The 22,932-nt window shown below is 51.8% G+C and overlaps 1 protein-coding gene across 5 annotated transcripts in view; it reads right to left on the bottom strand.

Moving 5' to 3' along the window:
- Positions 1-22,932, bottom strand: part of SEMA5B (semaphorin 5B) — a 116,569-nt gene that overhangs the window by 27,309 nt on the left and 66,328 nt on the right. For all 5 annotated transcript variants that reach the window (XM_070582615.1, XM_070582617.1, XM_070582614.1 and 2 more), the window contains exons 2-4: positions 12,466-12,655; positions 7,676-7,775; positions 3,001-3,046 (exon numbers count right to left, since the gene is read on the bottom strand). In XM_070582615.1, coding sequence (XP_070438716.1) covers positions 3,001-3,046; positions 7,676-7,775; positions 12,466-12,616 — 297 coding nt within the window. In that variant the 5' untranslated portion in view covers positions 12,617-12,655. The remainder of the gene's footprint in view (positions 1-3,000; positions 3,047-7,675; positions 7,776-12,465; positions 12,656-22,932) is intronic.

The following is a 22,932-nucleotide window of genomic DNA, read 5'->3' as shown; positions in this document are numbered from 1 at the left end:
GCAAGTTAAGGGGCTCGCATAAGTTTTTGACTGAGACCAGGTCAACACCGAGCTGGATGAACCAGATGCTGACTCATCATAAAGCCAGAGAGTTCTAACATCTAATAAGGTAGGAGACCCAACATCTGATAAGGGATGGGACCTAACATCTGATAAAGCGTAGGACCTAACATCTGATAAGAGATGGGATCCAACATCTGATAAAGTGTAGGATCTAACATCAGATAAGGTGTGGGACCTAACATCTGATAATGGATGGGACATAACATCTGATAAGGTGTGGGACCTAACATCTGATAAGACGACGGGACATAACATCTAATAAGGGATGGGACCCATACCTGCAGGCCAGCTCTCAGTGACACATGGGGAAGCCAAACCAGTTGGGCATCATCTACAGAAAAGGCCTCTTGACATCCTAGAGCAGCATTTGGCTGCGCATTAGAATCACTTGGGAGCTTCTAAAATCCCAGTGCCTGGCTGTACCCCAGACCAATTAAGTCAGAATCTGAGGATGTGACCTGGCATCAGCATTTTTTAGAGATCCCCTGGTGATTCTGGGCAAAGGAGATCTACTGCCTAGAGTCAGGCTAGCTCCATTCCCATCCTGAGTTATACTACCTAGCTGTGTGGGCCGGAAACCTAGATGGACCACTGTGGTCCAAGCCTTAGCTAAGCACGCTAGGGCTGCCAACTTCCCCAACTCCAGGGATCACCTTCATACAGAAGACAATGTGCCTGGTGCTCCCTGGAGCCGTGTGATGCTGTGACCCTGTGTGATTCTGCTGCCTGAAGATCTCCTTCCCTCTCTTCTCTCCATCCCTACTCCATGGCCTTAATTCATTCTGGCCATCACTCACCTGGACTATTGTAGCTGTCTCCTGCCTGGCTCCTCCACTAATCCATTCTCTGCACTGGGCCAGGTGATCTAAACACCACATCTGCTTATGACGCTTCTCTGCTTGAAACCCTTTAATGAGTCCCCATTGCCTTCAAAATAAAATATGGATGCCTCTGCTCAGCAATGGAGACCCTCTGTGAAGTGCCCTCTCTCTCTTCCCAGGCCCCATTCCCTACACTTATCCTACTCAGACCCTGTGATTCCGCCGCACTGGGCCCCTCGGTGCTCCACACTATTTCACACCTCTATGTCTCCTCCTTAATTGCCTGGCAAACCTCCATCCTTCAAGCTCCAACCCAAGGGCAGCTCTCTGGGAAGCCGTTGCAGACCCTGCAGAGCCCAGTGGGTTCCTCCTGTCTCTGGGCCGCCACTGCACGCGCACGCACCTCTCCCTGTGTGCTTCCCGCAGCCCTCCCATTACTCTTGTGCATCTGTCTCTCTTTCCTTCCTTTGGACACTTCGCTGCTCCCAGAAAACCTTCATTTTCAGACCATGGGAACCTAACAAAAAGCCAACTGCCTGAGCTCAGAGCAGGACCCTGGATCCACTTCCTCCCACTCATTTTGATCTGTCTCTGCACTGGCTGCCCCCAGGCCCTGACCTGCTGGGTTTCGCATCTTGGCTTCATTTTCTGTGGATGCCACTTGGAAACTAGGCTCTGGATGGGCTGCTTATGACTGAACTGGCAGGCCACAGGATGCTGCCTCTGGGGACTTCCTCTGCCTTGCTCCAGCCCAGGCCCCAGGAACATGCCACACGGTTCCCATCCAGGAAAGGGAATCATTTGTGACCTCTTATATGCTTGCTCCTTGAGGCAAGGGACAGCCTGATTCACCTTTGGATCTCAAATGCCTAGTACCATGCCTAGGCCTTTAGCAGATATTCAATAAATGTTTCTTGGGTGGGAGGGTAGATGGATGGATGGGCAGGTTGGCTGGTAGGAGTATGGACAGAGGATAGATGGAGTGATAAATGGATGAATGGCATTTCCTTTCAATTTGACCTAGTTCCTCCCAGCCCCTCCTGTCCAACGGTCATGCCTTTTCTGCTCCCTATACCTCCTCTCTGCAACCAGCTGCAATGGCCCCTGGGGGTGTAGACCCAGGGGCAGCTAGAAGAAACCAGACCAGGATGTCACACCAGCTCACCAAGGATGTCTCCCCTTCCCCAACTGCCCTTTATAGTGAAACCCTGTACCAAACAGCCCAACACTAGACTAACTCCTCGAACGTTCTGTAATTAGGCCATATGATCACTAGTCATCTCTTCCTGGCTATGCAGGACTGTAAGCCCTGGAGGTCGGAGACTCTGCTTGTCTCACAGCCCCTCCACTCCCAGCTCAGTTCTGGTACACAGTCAGTGCTCATTGAATGCTTGATCACTGGGAGGCCAGCAAGCCTCCTAGACATGAGAACTGAGGCTCTCCCCTCAGTGAAGAAGACATGGCCTTCCTTTCTCTAGAATGTTCGGCCTCTGCAGAGATGGTTTGGCATCTGTTTCTCAATCTGGGATTAATGTTCTGGATCAAGGAGTCCCATGAAAATGCCTCCTAGAGCATTTAGGGAATTATGCTTGGGAAGTCCTCCTTGGAAGCAGATAATAAATCAATCAGCTCAGAGAAGATGCTGAGGCAGATGGGATCATGTCGCCCAGCTGAGAAAGGAACCGGGGACACCCTTTCCCTTGAGGCCCAAACTCAGAGACCCTCCTGTGGACTTAGAATGACCAGCTGTGCCAGTTCGCCCAGTACTGTCCCAGTTTTAGCATTGAAAGGCCTGCATCCTTGGACTCCTCGGTCCCAGGCAAATGGGGACAGTCGGTCACCCCGGCTCTGGTGCTCTTTTTCTCCTTCCTCAGCAGCTCCTCTGCACAATGCAGGAGCCCCAAGTGTGCCTCCATGTTTACGTGGCCACCCCCCTCACTTCCGACTATCTTCCCAGCAGTTACCTCGACAGCTGGTGTCGGTCCACGGCCAGTGAAAGAGCCTGGGGCTCCCGTTTCAACCCTAGGGGCTCAATTCGAATCTTGCCCTTTGTGCTGCCAGCCCTGGCTCCCAGATACCAGGGAAATTACAGGGAAGGGAAGGGAAACAAATGTACCTGGAGGAGGGAGACATTGGCAAGGCTGAGTCGGAAGAGGTAGTTCCTGTGAAAACAGAAACAGAAATGGTAAGTCAAGCTGGTTCTGCCAGGGGGTCCCCAGGAAGCAGCTTCCTGGCAGCTGTCTCACGGGTGCCACGACTCGGTGCCGACGGCAGAGGGCCTACAGGGGCCGGCCCCCAGGGGGCGCTTTACCTCCACTAGCTCATTAATCCTAACAGCAACCCAGGCGTGGAGAAAGAAAACTCCATTTTACAGGTGAGGAAACAGGTTGGGTAAATGGCCCAAGTCACAGAGACAGTAAGTGAAGGAGTTGAGATTAAAAGCCAGACTTGTCAACTCCGGGAGCCCAGGAGTCTCTGCTCCCTGGCCCTCCTGGCAGGCCCGGGGAGGAACCCTCAGCACCTTTCCCAGCCATGGAGCCCATTTCTGTTCAACTTAAAGCCTCATGGAGCTCTCGCAGGAACCCAGACGGGCCATCTTCCTCTGCCCCTCACCTACCAGCTTGAGCCACTTTCCTCCTCAAACAGGCCAGCCGTCCCTCCAGGTTCCACGCCCACGGCCCCTGGAGTCCCGTCTGCTTCCTCATCTCCTGCAGTCCCTCCGGTAATCAGCGACCCTGGATCTGACCTTTCCACAGCCACCTTCCTGAACCACCCTCTCTCCTCTTGTCCAAAGTGCCCCTCTGCCACCTCACGATTCCTCTCTCCTGCTGCCCAGCCAGCACAGGGCTGCCAGACTCATCTTCCTCAAACGTCATTTTCATCCTCTTGGCCTGATGCTCAAAAACCATAAATAAGGACACTTATGTCCACACAAAAACCTGTGCACAGATGTTTATAGCAGCTTTATTCGTAATTGCCAAAACTTGGAAGCAACCAAGATGTCCTTCGGTAGGTGAGTGGATAAATAAACTGTGGCACATCCAGACAATGGAATATTGGATAGGAATAAAAAGGAATAAAATAAAGAGGAATGAGCTATCAAGCCATGAAAAGACATGGAAGAAACTTAAACACATATTACTAAGTGAAAGAAGCCAATCTGAAAAGACTATATATATATATGTCAAATTATGTGACATTCTGGAAAAGGCAAAACTATGGACAGAGTAAAAGAATCAGTGGTTGCCCGGGGTTGGGGCAGGAGGGGGAGGGGTGAATAGGCCGAGCGCAGAGGAATTTCAAGGCACTGAAATTATTCTGTATGATAATGTAATGGTGGATGCATGTCATTATACGTTTACCCAAACCCATAGAATGTACACCAACAAGAGTGAAGCCTATTGGAAACTACAGACTGGGTGATAATGATGTGTCAATGCAGGTTCATCAGTTGTCACAAAGGTACCACCCAGGCGGGGGATGTTGATGGTGGGGAGGCTGTGCATGTGTGGGGGCAAAGGGTATATGAGAAATCTCTGTACCTTCCCATCAAGTTTGCTGTGAACCTAAAACTGCTCTAAAAATAAAGTCAATTAAAAAAAACAAACTTAAATAATAATAATAATGATGATGATGATACTACTATGAATATCGGCCACTCACAGTGTCAGGCAATGCTGACATTGCTTTGCCTGGACTCTGGAGCCACAAGGCCACTATGCCTGGGCTTGGAGGGTGGCAGAACCACCAAGTCAGGGCGCCACACGAAAATGACTGCAGGTTCACAGAGTAGACTCTGCTAGAGACCAGGAGAATTACAGCTCAGCCACCTGCTGGGGCCTTCTGAGAGCCTCAGTGTCTGCATCTGTGAAATGGAGAAACCAGTGCCTGTCTTGTTTCACAGGGCCACGGAGACAGGGGAACTCTGTGGGGCACGTTAAGAGGCTCTATTAATATCAAGCAGACCTAAAGTCTTGGTTTTCCCTAAGAATTTTCTTTCCTTATTACATCTTCTTTTGGCCATTCCTCTTTTGGCTCCTGAAGTTTTTGGGAATAATTGCTTTAGAAAGTTCTGGCCTACCTCAGCTGTGCTGAGACAAGAAAGGCCGGGACAGCTTGGGGAGTGGGCCAGAAAGAGGAGGGGCCCCGCGGGATGAATCCAGGCCTGAAGGAGACCCCTGGGGCAGAGACTTCTCTTTCCCAGCTCTGGCTCCAGGCCCAGGCCCCACTTAGCTTCTTTGCTCCTAGGGCTGGGTGGCCTCACCGATGACCTTGGCTCCAGGCCTCTGCTGTCCCTCCCCAGCCCCCTGCCCTGCCCTGCCCCTCCCTAGGTCTCTCACAGGGCTTCCCCACCCCCACCCTCCTGGCCTGGGGACAGATGGGCTCTGGTTCATACTCTAGGCTCTGCCCCAGCTGTCTGCTCAGGTAACACAGGCGTCTGCTCACAGCTTTAAAAAATTAGGGGAAACATTGCATCGTTTTATTCATTTTTATCCCATCGAAAACCATTCATCACAACACTGCAGTCTATTCTTCTGGGAGATGAGAACAGAGAGAGATCTCTGTAGCCTGACCCGCCCTAAAGCCCTTATGGAACAGGGCAGGGTATAAATGAATAACAAATTTCCCTAGCCTGAATTCCAGAGGCCCAGGGGGGTCGGAAGGAAGAGGGGCGGGAAACGTCAGGCAGAAGAGAAGAGGGGAGGAAAGTGACCTAGAGAAAGCGGGAGAAGAAAGAAGCAGAGGACCCACCTCATTTGCTGTCGGGGGGTAAGGGACCAAGTCCATGATGACTGTCCCCCTATTCTGGGGGCAGAGCCAGGCTCAAGGACCCAGGAAAAGCTGTGCCTCCCCCTATGTGGGGGGAAGGAGCGGATGGGAAAGAGCAGTGTGACCACAGGCAGGCAACTTAATCCTTCTGAGCCTCACCTTCCTGGCCCACTCAATGAGGACAATCACAGAATCCACTTCCTGAGTTGCTGTGAAGACTGGATGGTTTATTCCATGCCTGATGGACTACATGTTTAGATGCTTTACTACAATGTGGTATATAAAAGAATGCCTGACATGTGGCAGGCGCAGAATGAAGGACAGCTTTCAAAATGCTTCCACAAGCTTCAGAGCAAAGCATCAGGAGTTTAAAAAGTGCGTGTGTGAAGCTGGTGGAATCTGAATAAGTGAGAAGGATTGCGTCAATGTCAGCTTCCTGATTGCAATGTTGTGCTATCGTTATGCAGGATGTTACCATTGGGGAAAGCTGGGCGAAGGGTATACGGATTGGATCTCTCTGTATTATTTCTGACAACTGCACGGAAAGCTCCGATTATCTCCAAATAAAAAGTAAAACAATTATTCTGTTGGCTGGGAAAATAAAGTCCATACTCTTGCATACTTGCCTATGTACAGATTCCCTCTGGGAGGACACACAAACTCACTACAGGGCGTGACTCCAGGGAGGGGTCCTGCTTGGTGTGGGAGGGGTTGCGGGGGGGCCCTTTTTTTCACTGTCTACTCTTTTGTACCTTCTGAATGTTCTACCATAACACATCTCACTGATGCAAAATAATTTGTTAATTTCAAAAGAAAAAAGAAAAAGAGAATGCATTCAGCCCCAGCATCATAAGAGCCCTGTGAGGCCCAGACTTTACAGATGAGGAAACTGAGGGTCCAAGGTCAAGATCACCCAGGACAAGATGCAGACCATCTCGTCCTAGTCCAGAGCTCTGTCTTTGACTTGCTTCCCTTTCCTACAGCAAATGAGGGGGTGGGGACACTCCGGAGAGCCCAGAGGTCAGGGATGGTCAGCTACATAGTGTAGCCTGGAGGTGCCCAACCCAGTGCCTCCCCCACCCCCAGACCCGCTGACTCAGGACCTCTAGGGGGAGAGCTTCTGCAAAACCAGTGTAGCTGGCGCTGATAACATGGACTGGCAGAAAAACTCTAGCTCTGGGGTTAGGAGGCCTGGGGTCTAGTCCCCATACTCTGTTGTCATCTTGCTATGAGTTCTTCAGAAGGTCACCTTCCCCTCTCTGTCCCCTGCCTCTTCATGTTTAAATTGAGGGAGGTGGATTAGACCAGCGATTCTAAACCTCAGAGTGCACGGAGCTCACCTGGAGGACTTGCTAAAACGCATGCAGGTCGCAGGCCCCATTCCCAGAGTTTCTGACCGGCAAGTCTGGGGTGGAGCTCGAGAACTGCATTTCAAACAAGTTCCCAGGTGCTGCTGGTGCTGCTGGTGCTGCAGTGGACCATCTCTGAGCTCCCTTCCCCACCAGAACTGGTCTAGGATTTTGTGAGAACTGTCTCCTACTACCCTGCCCCATAGAGTTTCCACAAGTCCTCCCTAGAGCATATTATCCTGTGAATCCCAGACCAGGACAGTGGCGTAACCGAGGTCAGGCAACAGGGAAGTGAGGCCCTTCACAAATGAAGCCCAAAGCCTGTGTCCCGCGTCCCACGTGCAGGTGGCCAGCTGGCCAGCAGGGGGCTCCAGGGCACCTTCTCTGCGCCGAGCTCCTGGGGAGCACGCCAACCAGGCAGGTCCTGGCCAGCAGGCTTTCCTGCTCTCAGTAACCGCCAGCCACTGAGGGATGTGGCTTGCTGAGATCCGGAGGTCTAGAGGTCACTTCCCACCTCCACTTCCCCCAAAATGCTTCCTTCTGTGAGGGACAGACAGGGCTTGGCAGAGAGGAACAGAGCCCAGGGTGAGGGCCTACCCACGGTGGACTCATCCTATCCACTCAATTCTAAGCACCCTCACTCCTGGCCCCAACCTTCCAGCACCTCATTACCTGGCTCCCACGATGAGCTGGTTCCTGGAGGGATCCAGAGCGAGCTGGGAGAAATCTCGGGCTCCAGGGTAGGTGAAGTTAGAGATCCATGGCTTCAGATCTGGTGGAAGGAGAGACAGCCGCTTGGTTACTTTTGGGCCAGGGGCTCCCAGCTGCCCCAGCATCAGACCCAAGAATGAAAGGGCTGCAGTCAGGGTGAAGTCACGGACCAGCGAGGCAGGTGGGCAGCACCTGCCCACCTCTGTGAGTAGTCAGCCGGGGGACACAGGGAGTGAGGCTGTTGTCACTGTTCCTGCTACGTTCCCTACCTCAGAGAAGGGCCCCACCCACCCCCTAGCTGCCCAAAGGGAAACCTGTAATCATCCTTGACTCTCCCAGACCCCGACCAGCCACATCAAACACACTGGCAAATCCTGTCTGTTCTGCCTCCAAATTGTTTCTGAAGTCCATCCATCTCGCCCTCTGCGCCCCAGCCCCCAGCCAAGCCGTCATCATCGCTTGCCTGGACTGGTGCCAAGAGCATCCTAACTGGCCTGGCTTCCACTCCTGCTCCTCCAGTCCGCTTTCCACAAGGCAACCAGAGCGATCTTTCTAAAATGCAAATCTGGTTATGTCACTTTCCAACTCAGAACCCTAAAATAGCTCCCAGTTGCCCCCAGGAAAAGTCTCAACTCCTGTGAAGTCCTTCGGGTTCTGGCCCCACTGTCCTCCCAAGTCGAATGCCTGGCACATTAATTATTTAGTGATCCACCGAAAGACTGATGCTTCATCTTTACATTCCCCCTCAAACTGTCCACCCCCGCCACACTAAATTAGAACACTGTGCACTTCTCCAGACCTATCCCACAGGAGCCTGCAAACCTTTGCACTTCTGTTCTCCCTTGAACGAACGGCTCCTGGTCACCCCCATCCCCGCCCCGCCTCCTCCAAGAAGCCTTCCCTGACTCCGCCAAGCCAGGGGGTGGGGCTCCCACAGACTTCTGCTTTACTACCATCAAAGCCCCCATCTTGCTGGGTGTCTCGCTCAGTAGTTTGCCCTGGGGGACCGGGAAGATCTTGCTTCTTGGATCTCCAGGCTCTGCTCGGCATCTGGAAGTATTTGAATGAATGTATGAATAATCCTCAACTCCCTTCTGTACGAGAAGAATCAAGTTTTCAGACAAGACTCCACGGAGGCGGGAGAAACGGAGGGTGGGTGGTCAGTGTCCATCCCTATCCCCAAGGAAGGATCTTCCCAGGCGAGGCCAAAGCCTTTGATGGGGGCTGGGCGGGCAGAGAGCCCGATCTCGCAGCCCTCTAGATGGAGGGGCAGTGATCTGGGGAGGGTACACCTGGGGAACAGTGCCCAGGTGACCTGCCCTCTTTCATGCCAATGGGGGTAAAGATGAGGGGAAATGTGGGGCCTGTGCTTTCTCCCCATAGTGCATTAGCGACTGGCTCACGGAAGGCCCAGAGGAGCGTGTGTGCGCACGCGTGTGCACGTAATCCAAGGGAAATAAATCATTGCTCATTATCCCTCCACTACAGAGTAAAGGCAGCCCTTCATTTCTGCACAACAGGCAAACACTTAATCGCTCCCTGGAGAAGTGGAGGTTTTGCGAGTTGGATGTTTTTCAGAAAACTGTGATATGCACGATTAAAAAAAAAGAAAGAAAGAAAGAAATTCTGCAGCAAAATGAAGCAAGCCTCTTGGGTCAGCCTCTGCCCTCAGCAGGCAACTACAGGTTGGAAAGGATTATCAGGAAATTGCAATGGCACTTGGGCAATATGGGTATAAGGTGTGGATCTGGAGTCAGGTAGACTGGATATTTAGCTGACCTCAGGGCCACTCTCAGAAATCCTGGTAGGATATGATACTACCTTAGAGACTAAGCCAAAGGTCCTCCTCCTCCAGGAAGACTTCCTGGATTATTACCTCTCCACCCTGATCTTATTTTGTTCCACATTCTCTCTACTCTTTCTGTTCCATTCACATTGTATGTTTTTGTAGCTCTGAATGTGCTCAAGTCTGTTTTCTGTGGGGAGAAGAGTGTGAGGGGCTTGCTATCGCTATCAGACTGGGTGTTCCCCAACAGCAGCAACCGGGACTCACTTGAATTCCCTTCTCCCTTCCGACAGTAGTATTCCAGATGTGGGCAGCTGAACAGGGGAAGAGGTGGCATGACTGGTCTGTGGCAAACCAGGAGAAACTCCACCTGGGGGGCTTCTCGGCTCAGTCTTCCATAAGGCCCTTTCTTGGGGAGGAGGGGAGAGGATAAAGAAACAGGGCAGAAGCCAGGGTGACAATGGGAGGTGGGGGCCGGGGGAGTGGAGGGTGGTGGCCCCTTCCAGTTTCTGTCCCTCTCTCCTAGCCCCGAAGGGACTGACAAGGGCAAAGGAGAGAGACGCAGGCGGGTGCGGCATGGTGATCCTGGGGGAGCCAACTTGGGAAGGGAGCCAGCCTCCTCTTATTAAACAGGCACGGAGGACCAGAGGGGAGGCTGTCTTTAAAACCCCAAGCACGTTCTGAGCTGCGTGTGCTGCGAAGGCTTTGGACGGCAACTTTAAGAGAAAAATGACATTCTCCGTGACGCGCCTGTGATTTTAATTATCGTCAATTCGATTACTCACTTTGTGGATTAACCACCGCCAGCGTTAACTCCATCCTGGCTTCTCCCTGACGCCTAGAAAGGTGGTACTGTGGCAACAGGAATAATGCAGCCAGAGAGAAACCCAGGTGGGCCCCCCTTAAAGAAACCCATAGGAGAAACGTCACCTCAGCCAGCAGAAAAGGGTCTGTCAGATTCTGCATCCGGCAGCTCCTCTGGGGTATTTAGGGGTTATTCACAGATCAGACAGGTGTCAGAGGAGAGGGAAACTCACAGCTACAGGGTGGAAGCTGCTGCTCAGTCAGAAATAAGGTGTAACATGGGAGGGAACTCTGCAGTCTGGGGGTTGGTGCTGGGCTGGATTATGGTGACTTCTCTGGACACAGCATCACCCAGTATGAACCAAGACCCTAGTGTGTGCTCAGTTCTGCTAAAGGGCGTGGGGAGACCTGAGGACCAGGCCTGGGCCAGGACCAACTGCGCTGGGGGACCAAAGGGAGTGACATTTAAGGAACAACAAGAGATACTTGAGTATTTAAAGGAAACTCTTGTCCACCTCAAGAGCTTCCAGCTCTGTGCCTGGCGTCAAGCAGGATCCAATAAAAGCTTGGTGAATGGACAGGAAAACCCAAAGCTGTCAGCATGAGGAAGTGGGTGATTTGCGGGGAGGAAAAGCAGAGACGATGCCATTCCCCAGGGCTGTCAGTCCAGGACGACGGACCAGCTCTGCTTGCCCAGGACTAAGGGGATTCCTTAATCCCTCCACATCCACCACCTGTGTCAGCCTGAGCCTCATTCCTTCATTCTGAAATCTTCATTCAGAATCCCGCTCCTCTGTGCCCCACTTGGGCCTTCCCTTCAGTGACAGCCACCAGCACGCTGGGCGCCATCAGAAGTCGGAGGGTGCACGCGTTTTGTAGGCTTAAGGACATCGCTAATTTATTTTAATCCACTTAAGCCTTCAAAGCCTTGGATCCCAGCTCAAACGAGACAGCCCAGCCGGGGAAGACCGCTGGAAACCCTCCTCCCCGGGACGGGAGCCGTTCCACCCCTGGGAATTCCGCACTTCCAAGAGTCCCCAGCCTCCGCCCCAGCTCCTAGCCTCACGGCCCCTCCCACCCCACAAATCCCACACCAGCCTCTCGTTTCCATCTTGCCCCTCTAGACTGGCTGTGTGGGGTCCCAGAGGGGAGGCTGTGCGCCCTCCCGCCTCGGGCGCCTGAGGGAGGAGCACCTGACCCTCGTCCGCGAGAGTGGGAAGAGCGCTGGATGGGAGTCTGGAGGCCATGGCTGAGGCCCGACTCTGACAAGTCTGGCCAAGCCCCTACACCTCAGCCCTCCTACCTCTAGAAGGAGGCGGTAGTCCTTCCCTGCCTCCCTGCCGGGCCATTGTGAGGAGGAACTAGGACAGGTGTTTATCAGACTTGAGGACTTGAGGTCCCCTGAGCTACATGTGCCTACCCCGCTGTGAGCCGCCACATAGGTGATGGATCCTGAGGTGTCGATGCGATCATAACACCACCAGGGATCCCCAAACTGGCTAACAGGTCATGGGAGAACATCTGGGATGCTCCAGTATTCGTGCCTTGTTTTGTTTTTAGACTGTCATCAAACGTATACTAAATTTAGAAACTTTTATTGAGAACTTATGGACCCCTCAGAATATGTGAGTTACAAATCCCAGTTTGGCAAACACTGTCATAGGACACTCTCATGACCTCCCTTGACAGACGGGGGTTCCGAGGGCCCCTAAGACGGGCATCCCTGTAGGCGTCTCAGAGCAGAAGAAGCTTTCCAGAGATCTCCAGACACTTCCTAACGAGTGAGTCATCTTCACTCTTCCCCCCAGGGAAGCCAAGAAACAGAGCTCATGCTTCCAGGAGAGCTGGAGCTGAGAGGACCAAGTAACCCTTGGCCGCACACTCAGGGCATCCACAACCTCGTTCTCTAGCAAAGGAATCCCAGAGGAAGATCCCTCCTGCCCCAGGTAAACATGGAGGCAGGGCCTGAATAAATTGTCTGGAGACTAAATCAGACCCCTTCAGCCCATGGCTACCCATCCTTCTTACCTCTCTCCCCAGAGGCAGAGTCTCTACAGCAAATGAACATCCTTGGACATCCAACAGGCAGAGAGGCTCTGCTGAGGTCCCACCTTCAGACACAGTCATTGCAAACAAGGATGGAGTGGGAAGTGACTCTCACCTGCAAAGGCCACGATGGGGTGTTCCCTCAAGGTGCACAGCTGCTCACTGCTGGGGTCACTGGTGACATCCTGGGAGCTGGAGAGGTGGAACACTAGCAGTGTGAGGCTGGGTGGCAACAGGGTGACAGCCAGGGGTCCCGGGAACACCATGGTGGGGCCCTCTGCAGTCCTAGGCAGGCTGGGGAAGTCCTGCAATGCAAACACTCAGGGTCACCAAATGCTCCCTCAGCAATGCCCCCTCCTTGCAATTTCCTCATGGTGGTCAGCAGCCCTGTGGGCTTCGTGTGTTTGATTGTTTTTTAAAATAAATTTATATTTTATTTATGTTACTTAAAGCTTACTCTGCTCTGGTTATGCAAAGTTATAGATCATACCTTGAAAGCTAATTTCTCTTGTAATGGTATTCTGGACAAAACTGACAAATTACAGAGCTTTTTCTATTATGATCCCAAATGGCTTAAAATTAGTTTTAATGATAAAGGTGGTAGCTTAGGGATTTTAATAAATGGAGCTAGGACAAGTGGGTAGCTATCTGTAAAAAGATAAATTTAGATCTATAACTCACATCTTAGATTAGGAAAAATTCCAACTGGATAAAAAATTTAAATGGTAAGAATAAAACCATAAAAATACTAGAAGAAAATGCAGGCCGAATTCTTTATAACCTTGGAGTGGAGAACCGTGACTCAAAATCCAGAAGCTATTAAAAAAAAGACTGGTGCATTTAACCACATAAAAATCACAAACTTCTGCACCAACATCAAGCAAAATCAAAAGGCAAATGACAAACTGGAAAAAAAATTTGCAGTTCATATCACAGACAAGGGGCTAACATTCCTTATATATTAAGAACTCCTGGGAATCAAGAGGAAAAAGACCAACACTCCACTAGAAAAATAGGCAAAGAATATAAAAGCAAAGAGGGCTTAAAAATATGAATGACGCTTATTCTCACTCATAATAAGAGCAGCGCAAATTAAAACTTTGAGCTATCACTCCACACCTACTAGTTTAGCAAAAATCCAAGTGAGACGACACACTCTGGTGAGGCTGTGGGAAAGGGGCACTCTCATATACTGCTGGTGGGCGTGCAATACAGTCCGGCCCCGTGGAGAGGAATCTGGCAATATCTGGCAAAACGACAGAGGCATTTACCCTTTGACCTAATTTCCAGGAGCCTAGACCAGTGCTACTCCAAGTGTGGTCCATGGACCAGTGTTGATCCACAAACTGTGACAACTTTTGGTAAGATAAATGCAGACATTTGAGAGTAAGTGTTTAAAAACCTTTATGGTAATTTGATGGAGCAATTTTTACATCTATTGGATCTAATACAATATTTGGGCTTATATTTTGCCTCGCTTTTTTTCTCCAATTCACTACTCTGGTAATTCACTTGTATTGAATTTTACATGAGTATCCGCCTGTGACAGATTGTAAACTGAGAAGTAAAGGCTGCTCCTTCACCACAGAGAGCTGGGAAGCAAACCTAGCCGACAGGGGCGCCTGTACAGGTGCAGAGAGACTGATGCACAAGATTATTCCTCATGGCATTCTTTGACGCGACAGAAGACAGGAAACAACCGAATATGCAGCAACTGCAGACTGCTTAAATAAGCCCTGGTATCTTCATAATGCAATACTATGTCGCTCTAGAAAAGAATGGGGATTTTCTCTAGATTTTGATATGGAGAAATCTCCAGGGATACTAAGTAAAAAAAGCAAGGTGCAGAACTGTGTAATAGCATGCTACCTTTTGTGTAAAAAAGAGGGTAGAAATCGGAATATATATTTACATTTGCTTGTGTTAGCATTAACATACACCGGGAAAATAAACCAAAGCTAATTCAAGAAAAAAGAAGGTTATCTATAAATAGCAAAACGGTGATTCAGGCCTCTCAATATATACCTTTTTATATTATTTCATTTTTGAATATTAAATGTGTTTAATATTACCCACTCAATAAAAATTTTAAAAACTAGTTTGGGTTCCCTAAAACTTCTAACATGGAGTGTCCCAACAGTGCCCCTGGAGGCTTGACCTGGAGCCTCTGAGCCAGCTCCCACCTCCTCCCGCTCCTCCCCGGCCCATCCGATGTGTCACCAGGCCCTGGGGACCCCATATCCCTCACAGGTCCCTACCCACGGAGTGACCTCCTTGGTGTCACCTTCCTCATCTGTGAAATGAAAGTTGAACTAGATCTGGGATTTCTGGCCAGCGTGGGAGCGACTCAGAATCACTTCCACTGGGGGCAGAGCCCCAGGGCCGGCAGGTGAGTGACCCCAAAGGGGATTCTGAGGAGCCTCCCCAGGGACTAGAGGCTCCTGGGAATCCTTCCTGCTCTAAGACCCACTGCTCCTAACCCTTCCTCTCTCTTCCCTTCCTACTCCAGGTCTGGGAAATTACACAGAATGATTTTCTTCCCGCCTAAGTTCCCTCACATGTGTGGAAATAGGCTAACGCGTATCAATGCATCGCTGGAACGCTTCAAGCAAACTCCCCAGGGACCACAGTCTGTGCCCCCAGCAGAGCCCCCTCCTTCCTCCCCTGCCTCATGCTGCACCCCATCCTGTGGGCCATTAGGTCCTAGAGCACCATTTTGGTCCCCTCATCCTCAGGCTCAAATTCTCCACCCCTCCCCAGGACAGTCTGGCCATCCGTCTTAGAGACCCTCTGGGAGGAAGGCTGGGCCCAAACTTACCCCCCGGAGCAATTTTTCACATGAGTTTTTCTCAGACCCAAGCTGGGTCCTTCCTGCTGCCTGGGGCTGGCAGTGCTGTCCTCCCCCTGCTGCCCATCTCCTTTCCCAGACACTGATTCCTGGCCTCTCGAACAGGGTGCAGAGGTGGGGGTGGGGCCCAGAGGGCGGGCCAACCCTCTGGAGCTTGTCCACCTGAGTTCAAATCCCAGCTTTTCTCCTTACCAGCTGTGTGACTCTGGGAGAAAATAACCTCTCCTGGCCTCAGTTTCCCCAAATTGGGAATGAGAATAACAGTATCAACTCCCCCAGCCATTGTAAGGATTAAAGGAGTTACTGCCTTTGAAAGGCCTAGAACAGTGCCTGGCAGACAGACAGCATCAACGCATGAGAGCTGTTCTGGTGCCCTGGTGGAAGGGAGACTGGGGAATTCCTTTTGCCCTTTGACACTTGTGCTGGATACCTTCTGTTTGTCCCTCCCCTCTCTCTCCTCCTCCCTGCTCAGTGCCTGGACTGCTTCCGGGGCCTCCTTCCCTCTGTTGGGCCATTGGGCGCACTGGCAGAAGATGGGAGGAGGGAAAGAGGAGGCAGCAGAGTGAGTTCCCATCCTGGCTTCTGGAACTCCAGGTTTCAGCAATCCTCCCCCTCCTCCCCTCAGCTTAGAGGGGTACATCCTCTGGTTACCGACCCGTGGGTACCACACAGTGAGATATCCCATATGGTTCCCAAACCCCTTCCCACACCTTTGTAAATAGTTCCTTTATTAAACTTCCCTCACATTTCCCAATTCGAGTGTGCCATCTGTTTCCTGGGGGACCCCGACTGCTATAACATCCAATTGGCGATTTTCAACACATATGCAAATATCATCTTTTCAGACCTTAGCTGAGGCTGTTCCTCCACCAGCCTCTCAGGGCATCTAAGGTGTGCTGACAACTGCCCTCCCCTCATATTCCTAGCCCTCCCCCTGTCCCATGCCCCCTTCCCAGGCCCCCTGCCTCCCCACCCCAGGTGTGACAATCCTCCCCAGAGTCCCCAGGTCTGCCCCTCCGTGTGGCCACATCCTGAGCTCCCCCGGGGGGGCTGAATTGGGAACACATTCTGGACCCCTTCGCCTCCCCCAGGCCCCAGGCCTCACAGCATGTAAGTTCTGCAGTAGAAGTTCCACTTTCATTACAGTTTTTATATAAATATGTCCTCCTAGTCCTCTCGAATCAATAACTACTAGATTAATATCACTTCGTCCACCCCACACAGCACGTCTACTGTTTGAGGAGAAAGGATGGGAACACAACACATGAATGGGAGCCAGGAATGGCCGAGGGCTGGACCCGGGTCAGGGATCTCCTCCACCCAGCTACCTGCCCTCCAGGTGAGGGAGGAGGGAGAGAAGAGAGAGCAGCAGATGGATGTGCACACCGCACACAGAGCAGAGTCACCCAGAGGTAGAGACAAGCACTGACCAGGGAGGGGGCAGGAAAAGCCTGCATTCAGATGAGCGGGCCAGTCCTCAGGAGTGCAGGGGTGGCCAGGGTGCGGACTGCCTGAAGCCCATGGGGGCTCTTGCACAGGCCTATTTCCAGGGCCTCCTCTGCCCTTGGCAAAGGAGCCACTTGGCCCTAAGACGGACGCAAAGGAAGGACAGAAGGAGCAGGGAAGAGAACAGTGGGGCTGGAGTGTGGGTGCTGATGGTCAGGGCAGAGCTCTACGAGCCAGGGCCTGTAGCTTTACAAATGTCACCAGAACAGGGGTGTCATACTGGAGAGAGAAGAGTGGTCAGCCCCACATCACTGAGAGTGTCACAGGGTCTGATCTTTTGAGCAGAGTTGGGAGGGTGAGTTCCCAACTTTGGAAGAATTCCCCGTCTTTGGAAATTACCTCCCCTTGAACCACAGGCCAAAGGGGTAGGCCCCCAGCAGCTTTATATATACACCTATCCCCATGCCACCCTAGCTGCTTGCACCAAGGATAGTCATGCGATCAAAACAGACCAAGCAGATGCTCTCCCAGCAACTTGGATGTATAACCCCCCCACCACCAGGATCGAGTCAGTCTTTGTAGAGGACCCTGGAATATTAATGCAGGCCTGTGGGGTGGCCATCTTCTGCCTGCCATGTGGGCTGAGGAGAGGAGCAAGACATTCTGAAGACAGAGACCAGGGGCAGGAGACAGAGAGAGAGACCGGCTGGATGCTGACGCCTCCGGTTCCCAGTCCTCACCCTTTCCTGAGTCTGACCATATTCTGCTTCCAGGAGCCACCCCTTCCCAGATCCTTTTAATAAAATTTCCCGTTTTTGCTTCAGCCAGTTGGAGCTGTGTCAGACCAGGAGTCCCCTGCGCAGTGGGTGCCTCAGTGTCCATTCGTGCCTTCCTCCTTCCTGAGGGCGCCTCCGCAGGGTTGCGGGTGGGGGCAGCACTAAGAGGCTTTCCTTCCTCCTGCAGGCCTGCAGGTGGGATGGACGGAGCTCCATCAGCCTCAGCAGCTTCCAGGGACCTTTCACCAGGTCATAAGGACCGTGGTGCAGAAAGATAGGTGGGACCTGGATGATGAGGACAGAATCCGCTCTGCCGACCTCCAGACTCCTTTCCCAGATTTGACCATTGCTGTCCCGTGCTATGCTTCCTTGTCTGTAAAATGGGGAGAATAATCACACCTGCCTCATAGAGTTGTTGCAAAGATTAACTGAGTTATTTTGTCTAATAGGCTTAGAACCTGCCACAAAGTAGGTGTTGTATAAGGGTTGGCTATTATTATTATTATTATTATTATTAATTATTATTATTAGGGAATAAGCCACTCCTTGTTTGTTCAAGCCCTTGTTTTTCAGGTCTCGGTTCTCATCAGCCAAGCGCCATTCCTATCCCACAGAGTTTGGTTTCTCATGCGTACAACTAAATACTGCTAAAACAAACAGGAATTTCTATTTCTAATATGTTTATCTGATCTGGCATTAAAATAATCCCGGAATCTCTCCACTGGCAGAGCCTAGCAAGAGCCCATCCCATCTCCCTGGGGGATGGAGAATACTGTGGTCAGTCCTGAGCCCAGGAGGCGGCCAGACCTGGGTGAAGATCTTACTCACCCCCTGCACAATAAGGCTAATAGTTCCCTGCCTTAGTGAGAACTGAGTCTGGCGCAGAGGAGGCCCTCTATGAAATCCATTTGTATACATGAAACAGTCCACTAGTTACCTGGGTGTCTGTCCCAGGTCTACCCATTCACTAGTTTATGCAGAACTTCACTGAGCACTTGCTGAATACCCGCCATGTGCCACCAGTGTTCATAGGGGAAGTGAGGGAGGGGGAGGTGCCCACCTGACACAAGTATGTCCCTGCCTTCAAGGAGCTTACAGTCCAATAGAAGAGAGGGGACATTTCCCAAGGAACAATTTATCACAAGGCAGAGACAGTGGCCTGAGGCCTGGGGTCTGATGGGGGGGGCCCCACAGAAAGCCTGTGCTTCACCCTGTCTTGGCGCCGCTTGTCACCAGCGCTGTGCAGGGTGCTCCAGGAGCGGGGGAAGGGAGGCGCAGCTATTTTGGGACTCCCGCTATTTTGGGAAACCCTCAGTGACAAGGAAAGCATTTTCCCAAATCATCCGCCAGAGTTTCTCTTGCCTTCTCTCCCGCTGCTGCCCCAGTTCCCTGTGGGTCCTCGATATGGGGTCACTCTAATGGTGCCTGGGGGCATGTGAACGCTTGTGCACATATGTGGAGAGAATGCACACCCACACAAGCACCCCCCGGAGGACGCCTCGCCTTCTCTGGGACTTCTCCAGGGCTCATTTTCCCAGCACAGATAGCGGGAGGAGGATTAGCTGAAACCGTGGGAGGGGATGAAATTGCCGAGTGCGAGTGAAGGGGACAGGGGCAGAGCGCCAAGGCCAGGGCTGTTGGAAGGCCCACAGTTCTAGAGGGACCTTTGCTCCTCTCTCGGGAGTGAAGGGTGAAGAAGACAGTGGTGGAGAGTGTGTATGAGCTGAATGCCCCACAGAGCCCAGCTGGCCTCAGAGTAGGCTCCCGGGCACAATCGTGCCCTCCCCTGCTGCCAGGGGACCAAGTGTCCAGACCGCCCTCCGGAGGGAGAAGCTGAATTGCAGCATGAAGGACCATCAAACCATTCATCATTCCGTTCAGTATGAGGATGAAGAAGGTGGTCCCAGCCCTCCCACGGTTTACAGTCCTCCAAAGGAGATAGAAGCATGAGTAGAAGATGAGCAGGAAGCAGCTTATGAGGGGGTCTGAGAGAGGGACAAGATGCCCTGGGAAGGGAAGGGAGAGGAATACCTGCGGGATGGAGATCTAAGAGACCACACGTAGAAGGTAGAACTCAAACAGGATCTTGCAGGAAAGAACGGGGGAGCGTCCTTGGTCATCAGGGGTGAAGAGCATTCCAGACTGATGGAATGACAAAGGGCCTGGGCAAAGACTCGGCCCTGGACCATCCTCAACGATCCAGCAAGGCTGGAGAAAAGGGCAGAGGGAGATTGAGAGGGAGATGAGTCTGGAAAGGAAGACCGAGGCCAAATCATGGGAGACTTCAGTGCAAACCTAACGCACCAGGAGGTTTTCTTCTGCTGAAAAGGAGAGCATGATGGGTAGGGGCAGTGGAAGGATGTGGTCAGATCTGCGCTGAGGGAAGTTAGGTGGTGGCAGGCGGTGGGAGGGATGGGTGAGAGCAGGCCACCTGCCTGCAGGGCAACTCTGAGAAGTGGAATCAGGTGCCTCTTCCTCCAAGAGAACCGGACCCCACCCAGGAGCATGGTTGCATCTCAGGCCCCACTCACACCCCACGGAGCACACACCAGCCCAACGGCAGCGGGCGGCCTTGGATAGAAGCAGGGGGGCTGCAGGACCAGGTAGGAAAGTGGAACCAGCCAGCGGTAGGAACCACTCAAATTACCATTGCAAGGGGGTTCTCTCCAGAGCAGCCAGGGAGCTTTTTCTATGGATTGATAAAAAGGGTGTAATCAAAAAGGAAAAGACAACCTATGACCCTAAAAGAGGAGGGTTTGTATAAGCACAGCAGCTGTGTATTGAGAATGTGCCAGGCTCTGTGCTATGCTCTTTGCCTGCAAGACCTCATGGCAATTTGGCCAGAAAGCTGAGCGATGCCCCGGTGATCACCATTCTCAGTTGATAGGAGGAACGTGCCCTAGGTCTCAGAGCCAGTTAATAACGGAGTCAGGATTTGAACCCAAGACTGTTGCAGAGGCCCATGTTCTGGGCCACGACACACACCATCGTCCTCCCGGAGGCGGTGGCATGCCCCAGCCCTCCTGGCACCTTCCACAGCCCGGGCTCCGCATGCTCTCCAAGCAGACTTTGGAGCTTCATTTGGTTTCCTGAGTTGGCTTCCTGACCAGGGAGAGCACTTTCTGGCTATAAATTATTAAATTGACTTCCTGCTGCAAATCAGTCTCCCGTGAGTTTGGGCTGTGGAAGCCAGTTTTTCACGGTCCTGAATGGCTCTGGAGAAAGAAATTCCAAAGGTTGCTGATGGACAGGTCAGAGTCCAGAGCCCCAGTCCAGGGTGCTGACAGCTGCCTGGCAGCCTCCCTGGGCCCAGGGTGGACAGCCGGGGGCCGGTGTGGGAGAGAGTGAGCCACTTCCTTATGTCCCCACCTCAGGCTCAGCCCCTGAGCCCTTGAGGACATTTTGGGGAAGGGGGTTCGGCTGGTCCTTCTTCTTGGCCCCCTCCCTCCTTTCCTCCTTTCAAAGTCGCCTCTTGGCTGCCTGCCTGGGAAAGGGGGAGAAAAAGTGAAGGAAATAGGGGAAAACCAAGAGCAGGAAAGAATGTCTTCTGTCTGCGGTTTGCTGGGGAGGGAAGGCGTGGGGGGCGTCTGCACTCCCCTACCCCCGCCCAGGGCCACGAATGCCATCTTCCCACCCACCCATCCCTTACCACTTGGGGGGTAAAGCTTAGCCAAGCTCAGCACAAAGATAAAATTGAGATGCAGATTCCTTCCCATTGCTCTCAATAGAACAGATTGGATACGGATTTTCCTCCTTTCTTCCCATTTAGACCATCTGGCCCACTGGGGCCCAGAGGGAAGGTTGGGACCAGGTGGGGGAGGGGGCAGAGGCTCCAAAAGACATCCCGGCACTTTTCAGCTCTGGAACTTGGGGGTGAGGGTGAGGGATGCCTGTCCCAGCCACACCCTCTTTCCCAGGGGCCAGCTCATTCCCTGCCTTAGCAGTCAGCTCTCTGCTCTGGCCCAGTTGGGTTCTCCTCTCCTCTGTCTATTCCTAGCAAACTCCAAGTCGTGCATTTATCCCACCACCGTTTGGTGGTCCTTCCTGCAGTCCCACCCACATCCCCCAACTGCAATTAAAGGAAAAATGTGATCACAGAAAGTTTAACACGAAGGGCTCTTAAAGATCATGTGGTTCAACCTCATATTTTACAGATGAGGAAACTGAGGCTTGGGAGAGAGCATCCAGCTCAAGATTGGACAGGGAGTTGGTAGAACTGAGACTGAATAACAACCACCACAAAGACCATGTTAATACCTATCGGGCAGTGTTCTTTATATCACGCCATTTAATCCACACAATAACCCTGTGAGGCAGATACTATTATCATCCCCATCTCATGGCTGGGAAAACTGAGACCAGGTAAGTAACTTGCATAAGGTCAAACTAGTGGAAGCCAGATCCAAACCCAGGCAGTCAAGCTCCAGAGCCTGCCCCTTGCACAGTCTCAGTGCTCCAGGCAGGAAAATGGCATTATTTGACATAGCCTTGGGAATGGAGCCCGGGAATGGTGGGCTTCTTGCCAGGGCTCAGGCTGCCCCAGGGATCATTTGCAGATGGCGAAACCTCTAAAGCATGGTCCACAATCGTTCTGTATTTATAGTCATGGAGTCTGGACTTGCTCCTATGAACAGAGTACGTCAACGTGAAGTAAGAACTGAAAACAAGAACAGGAGGGAAATGTTCACCTCACTTGGAAAAACAAGCGTGAACCTTGTGAGGGCAACCTTGTAGGAGATGACACGCACGTGGAGGAAGATGGACCAAATGCAGGAGGAGAGAACCTGGCCCTAGAGTGAGATGCAGAGGATTAGGACCAGGACTCTGCCTCCTAGTTGTAGCGCAGCTTCAATGAAACCAGGCGAATCGTTTGGTCCATGCCTTGCACAGATGAGTATCATGAATGGTGGTGGCGGTGGTCACAGTGAGTTGGTATGAGGATGAACAGGGATTTTTTCCCTGTTTTCCAAACATTCTGTAATATTTTATCGTTTTTGCAAGGAAAAAGAAAACAAAGGAGACTTGCCTACTTTAATTGCTGGAATTAAATGCTAAGGATGTTGCCAAACACAAATCAAGCTTATCTATTCATTAGAGCAGCCTCCTTTTCTCCTCCCCACAGGCAAGCTCTCTCCGTGGAAATGTTTTGCTATCAGATATTTGCTTGCTGTATAAAATGAAAACAGCATTTGAAAACATGCCTACGGCTCAAAATGAGCAAATCCAGCGAAAGACCTGGGCTTCCTTGGGGGTTTCAATGACGGACTCACTTGCTCAACATACGCCTTTGTGGGGATGGCCCACTTCCACTCACTCTCCTGAGCACCGTTCGTTAACACTTGGAGAGCTAGTTCTCCTATAATTCAAGAGATGGATGGTGCTGATGGTTGCACCAACAGTGTGAGTGTACTTAATGCCACTGACCTGTACACTTAAAAATGGTTAAAGTGGGTTGGTGGGAATAAAATGGTGCAGCAGCTAGGTAAAACAGTATGGTGGTTCCTCAAAAAAT

This window comes from Equus przewalskii, chromosome 18 (genome assembly GCF_037783145.1).
Source record: "Equus przewalskii isolate Varuska chromosome 18, EquPr2, whole genome shotgun sequence".
NCBI classification, from domain to species: domain Eukaryota; kingdom Metazoa; phylum Chordata; class Mammalia; order Perissodactyla; family Equidae; genus Equus; species Equus przewalskii.
Note: the sequence above shows the minus strand (reverse complement) of the source record. Positions and strands in the feature narration are given on the sequence as shown.